Source organism: Chrysochloris asiatica, unplaced genomic scaffold (assembly GCF_000296735.1).
Source record: "Chrysochloris asiatica unplaced genomic scaffold, ChrAsi1.0 scaffold00067, whole genome shotgun sequence".
Classification (NCBI taxonomy): Eukaryota; Metazoa; Chordata; class Mammalia; order Afrosoricida; family Chrysochloridae; genus Chrysochloris; species Chrysochloris asiatica.
In genome coordinates, this window is record NW_006408585.1 from 244,486 (window position 1) to 248,739 (window position 4,254).

The window sequence follows — 4,254 nt, forward strand, 5'->3', positions numbered from 1 at the left end:
CAGCCCGACTGTGGAAGGGCTTGATTACCGGGATGTGACCCTTATAGACAAAGTGGTCGCCCCGCTTCTTGGTGATGAGCAGGGCTTTGTCAAAGAGGAAGAAGGTCCTCTCATTGCGCACACGGTGCACGCGGAACGTGCCCTCCAGGACAAGCTCCCCGTAGATGGTCAGGTCTGGGCCCTTCCGGTTGATGAGGAGTGACTGAATCTCCTGTGCAGAGAAGTGCCCAGTCCTGGGGTCACACAAGAGCGCAGGGGGCTCACGCAGAGCCAGCCACAGCCAGAATCCCCCAAAGACAGTCTGCCCAAGGGCTCCTCCCAGAGAAACCTTCCCCACACAGGACTGCCCCCTCAGCTCACCCTTGCCCACAAGCCCCTGGCTGTCCCTCCAGCCACCCAGCCTGCCAACACCTGCAGCCTGACTGCGTGCTCGTGCCTCCTCTTCATGTCGTTGATGTACCAAGCCACACAGGTCATGGTATCAATGGCATCCTCCACCACCTCAAAGCCATCCTCTTCTTCATCAAAATGTTTGGCAATTTCCTGTGTAGGAGATGGTGCGTAGGCAGCCCAGACTCAAGGGCCCAGTCCCCACTACTGCCACCCGTCTGTTCCCATGTCCCTAAGACGATGCGTCCAGCTACCTGGAGCAGCAGGTGGTACTTGAGGATGCGCTGGACTGGCTTCAACAGGTAAGAACCCAAGGGCAGCGAGTGCTTTAGCAACTCCTGCCGGTCCTGGAAGAACGTGGCCTGCTGCTTGTCCCGCATGCACTCTGTCAGGGCGGCCACTGAGCTGGGGGCGGGAGGGGGCCGTCACCATATGGGACAGGCTGGGGAGTGGGGGTGTAATGGACTCACCAAAGAGCTTGGTCTCCCCTGCCCACCTCAATTACTCACTTGGGGTAGTTGTTGCAATACTGGGTGTAGATATCAAACTCTTGGCTCTAGGAGAGATGCAAAACAGTGATTTCAGGAAGCTTCCATTTAGCTGCAAACTGGGCTGTATCAAAGTGGCCCCCAGAGCACACTCTGCCCACCCCAACCCTTGGCACCTGCAGGCCCATCTTTGTACCATTTGTCTAGGTTCCACCCCAGAGCACCCTTCCTATCCCAGGCAGGGTTACCAAGCACTCCCCCTGGAGAAGGTGCCTCAGGACTCAGAAGTCCTTGTGAACACACTATACTGGGCGATCCTGTCTCTCTGAGCTCCTAGGAAGATGGAACAAGGGGCAGGACCCAGTCCTTCTTACCCTTTCCACGAAACAGCTGGCCACAGCCACGGGGTCACTATTGCAGCTATCCAGGTCTCTGAGTAGTTGGCTGGGCGAGGGGAGAGTGGCCATCAGACCCTGACCGGCTGCAGCACCCCTGGCCAGCCATGTCCCCTCTCCCCACCTGCTGGTGCCCAGACACACGGCCATCCCTACTGCCATGCTCAAGAGGCAGGGTTTCCAGCCACCGAGCAAGCCCTGCTGTCGCGTGGCAGCCACCAAAGGAAACAAAGCACCACCGCAAAGTCAGAGAGGGAGGCAAGGCCACGTGCTCATAGGTCAGCTGGAAGAATACACACCAGCCAGCACCCACCTTGGCAGGGGATACAGTTCCTCTGAAGATGGAGTCAAACACACAAAAGCAAACATTAAAGAGGAAGGAAAGAGATGGGGTTTGCAGAGGAATCAAGATCCCCAGTTCAGAAGGATGCAGGACAAGCTGAGAGGATGGGGTGAATCTCCGTGTCCCCTTTCACAGATGGAGAAACTGTAGGAAACCCTAGAAACCATGCTCTTCCTCTTTTCTCAATCTGCCCTTCCCTCAACCTAGGCATCAGCCTGGCTCTGTCCCACAAGACTTGCACAGGATGAAGTCCCTCTGAGCTATCACAGCTCTCCCTCAAGCCCTGCTCCTCCTGGCCCTGACCCTGGGGATTCTGTGGGTCTGGAGATGCCCCTCTGCCTGAGATAGGCCCTTGCCAGGCCATGCTCAGGCCCCACACCATGTCTTGTCTGGCTGTGCATTCCACTAGTGGGTCAGATCATCTCCAAGGAACTTCAAGTCCTCAGGGAGTCAGTGAGGTGTGGAAGAAATTAAGAGTCTTGTGAGTAGGGGAAAAGATGAAGGGGACAAATTAGTCATAGGAAAGAGCATCAAAATGTACAAGAGTCCAGAAATCCCCCTGAGAGGGCGCTGGCCCAGCTGGACCCTGTCCCTCTCCCCGTCATCTGATGGGAAGTACCTGGCCCATGTGCCCAGCTGGTATCCTCATCTCTTGCAGGGAAACTAACTATACTGCTGCACAGGGACTGGTCACCTTTGTTGTCCCCTCAGAGGTCAGGCCCACACACCACAGTATGAGTCCAGGGACACCCGGGGCTCCTTCCCAGGCCCTGCACTGGGCCTCCCAGGCCAAACCCGGGGCACCTCCGCCCACTCATGACATACCTGTTCAGAGCGTAGATGCTTTCTATGTTCCCAAAGAGAGCACTGACTTGCTCTGGCTTCAGCAGCCCGGGAGTGTCAATGATCTTCAAGAGGTAGTCCTGTGTGGAGAGGAGAGAGGCACACCTCAGAGCCCTTCCCCTCCCGGCCCAATCATGGTCTCCTTTCCTTTCCCCACAACCAGCCACCCCTTTCGTCTCTGATTGAATATTGAACAGCTACAGTGCAATATTTCATGGCCATGGTCTACCTACACTCTAGGGGCTGAGGGCCTTCCTCAGTGGCAGCCCCATGCCACCTTTTCCTGTGTAGCTAGTAGCATGAAGGGCTTCATCTACATTAACCCATTGAATCCTCACAGCTGCCTGCAAGTAGGTATGTCTTCATTTTACAGACGGGGAAACTGTGGCTTAGGGGTTACACAATGTGCCCAAGACCCCACAGCTAGGAGATGACTGAGGCAGCGTCTTCTCTGAGCACAACCCTCCTGAGTTAGACTGGAGTCCCTCTCCCTCCTTAGCAAACCAGCTGCTCCCCGAAGACCTGCAGAAAGTCCTGTTGGCCCCAGCTATTGATCAGACACCCAACGTCATAAGGACGTGGGAGGAATTAACAAGGGCAGGTCAACTGGAGCTGGAGATCCCAGAATGCCACACGGCTCCAGGCAAAGCAGTTCTTCCAAGGCAAATGTGTTGAGAACTTTCTTTCCAAGAATGAAAATAGATTTATACAAAAAAGCTGAGGCACCCTCAGCTCTGAAGCCCCAGGTGGACGGGCACCCACCTCAACGATGCTTCGAAGATCCTGCACATACATCCGCTCCGTTTCCACAATCTCCCGCACCACGCGGCCCAGGTAGCTGAGCTTGAGCCCTGCTGCAGACCGGCTGTTGAATGGAGAGAGAGGCCCCTTCATGTTCAGCCAACTGCTGGAGTTGTTGTTGCTGTTGGGAGGCTGCCGGCGTGCCGAGCCTGCCCCATTCGTGGCTGAAGCCTCAGAACCATTAGGCTCTTCCATGGCCCCACGGCTGTCCCGGGAGGAGCCTGACGAGGAGGTAGTGGAGGTCAGGCTCACAGGTCGCTCCTGGCTGCCATCTTGGCGGAGGGAGGCAGAGACAGGCATCCTGGCATCGCTGCCTAAGGCAGGCACCCCAGGGAGATTCTGGAGCAAAACAGACAGGCAAAAGGTCAAAACTCTGAATCCTGAGGAATGACCTGCAGCCCAGACTCCATGAGCATCTCCAAGGATGTCCAAGTCAAGGATGCTCTTCTGGTTCCAACTGTGCCATCTGTGTTCTCTTCCCAGGATGAAGGAAAGGGAAACCAGGTCCAAAGAAAACTAAGCACTCGGACTCAAGACATCTCTCCCAAAGGGGTGGTCAGGGATGCCTTCAATGGCATTAAAAGCCCAGCCCTCTGCCTGGACAAAGTACTCAGACTCTCAGAGCTTCACTCACCTGTAAAATGAGGAGCAGTACCCCCACATCGCAAGATTACAAAAGGATGAAGTGACTTGCTGAGAGTGGTAAACAAACATCACACTATCGATAACAGTAGTTGTCAAAAAGCATCTCCCAAGCACCCACCTAAGAGGCCTATGCTGGGGCCACCACCCAGGGACAGGCAAAGACCTGGCTTCTACAATCTGAGACAACACACATGACAGGCATGCCCTCTCTGGGAATACAACATCTCTGGGGCACCAAAGGCTTCACCGCAAACCCGAGACCTTCGAGATACTGGCAGGGCAAGGCTGAGCCAAGCATTACTCTGGACCCCACCCCAGCACCTACATCCAGGTCCAGGCCCCTGACTCA

At 55.6% G+C, this 4,254-nt stretch overlaps 1 protein-coding gene across 1 annotated transcript in view; it reads right to left on the reverse strand.

Moving 5' to 3' along the window:
• PLEKHG3 (pleckstrin homology domain containing, family G (with RhoGef domain) member 3) overlaps nucleotides 1–3,560 on the reverse strand; it is a 17,456-nt gene extending 13,896 nt beyond the window's left edge. The window contains exons 1-5 of the mRNA XM_006864559.1: nucleotides 3,222–3,560; nucleotides 900–946; nucleotides 645–795; nucleotides 412–543; nucleotides 29–211 (exon numbers count right to left, since the gene is read on the reverse strand). Of these exons, the coding sequence (XP_006864621.1) occupies nucleotides 29–211; nucleotides 412–543; nucleotides 645–795; nucleotides 900–946; nucleotides 3,222–3,560 (852 nt within the window). The remainder of the gene's footprint in view (nucleotides 1–28; nucleotides 212–411; nucleotides 544–644; nucleotides 796–899; nucleotides 947–3,221) is intronic.
• Between the last annotated feature and the right edge of the window lie 694 nt (nucleotides 3,561–4,254).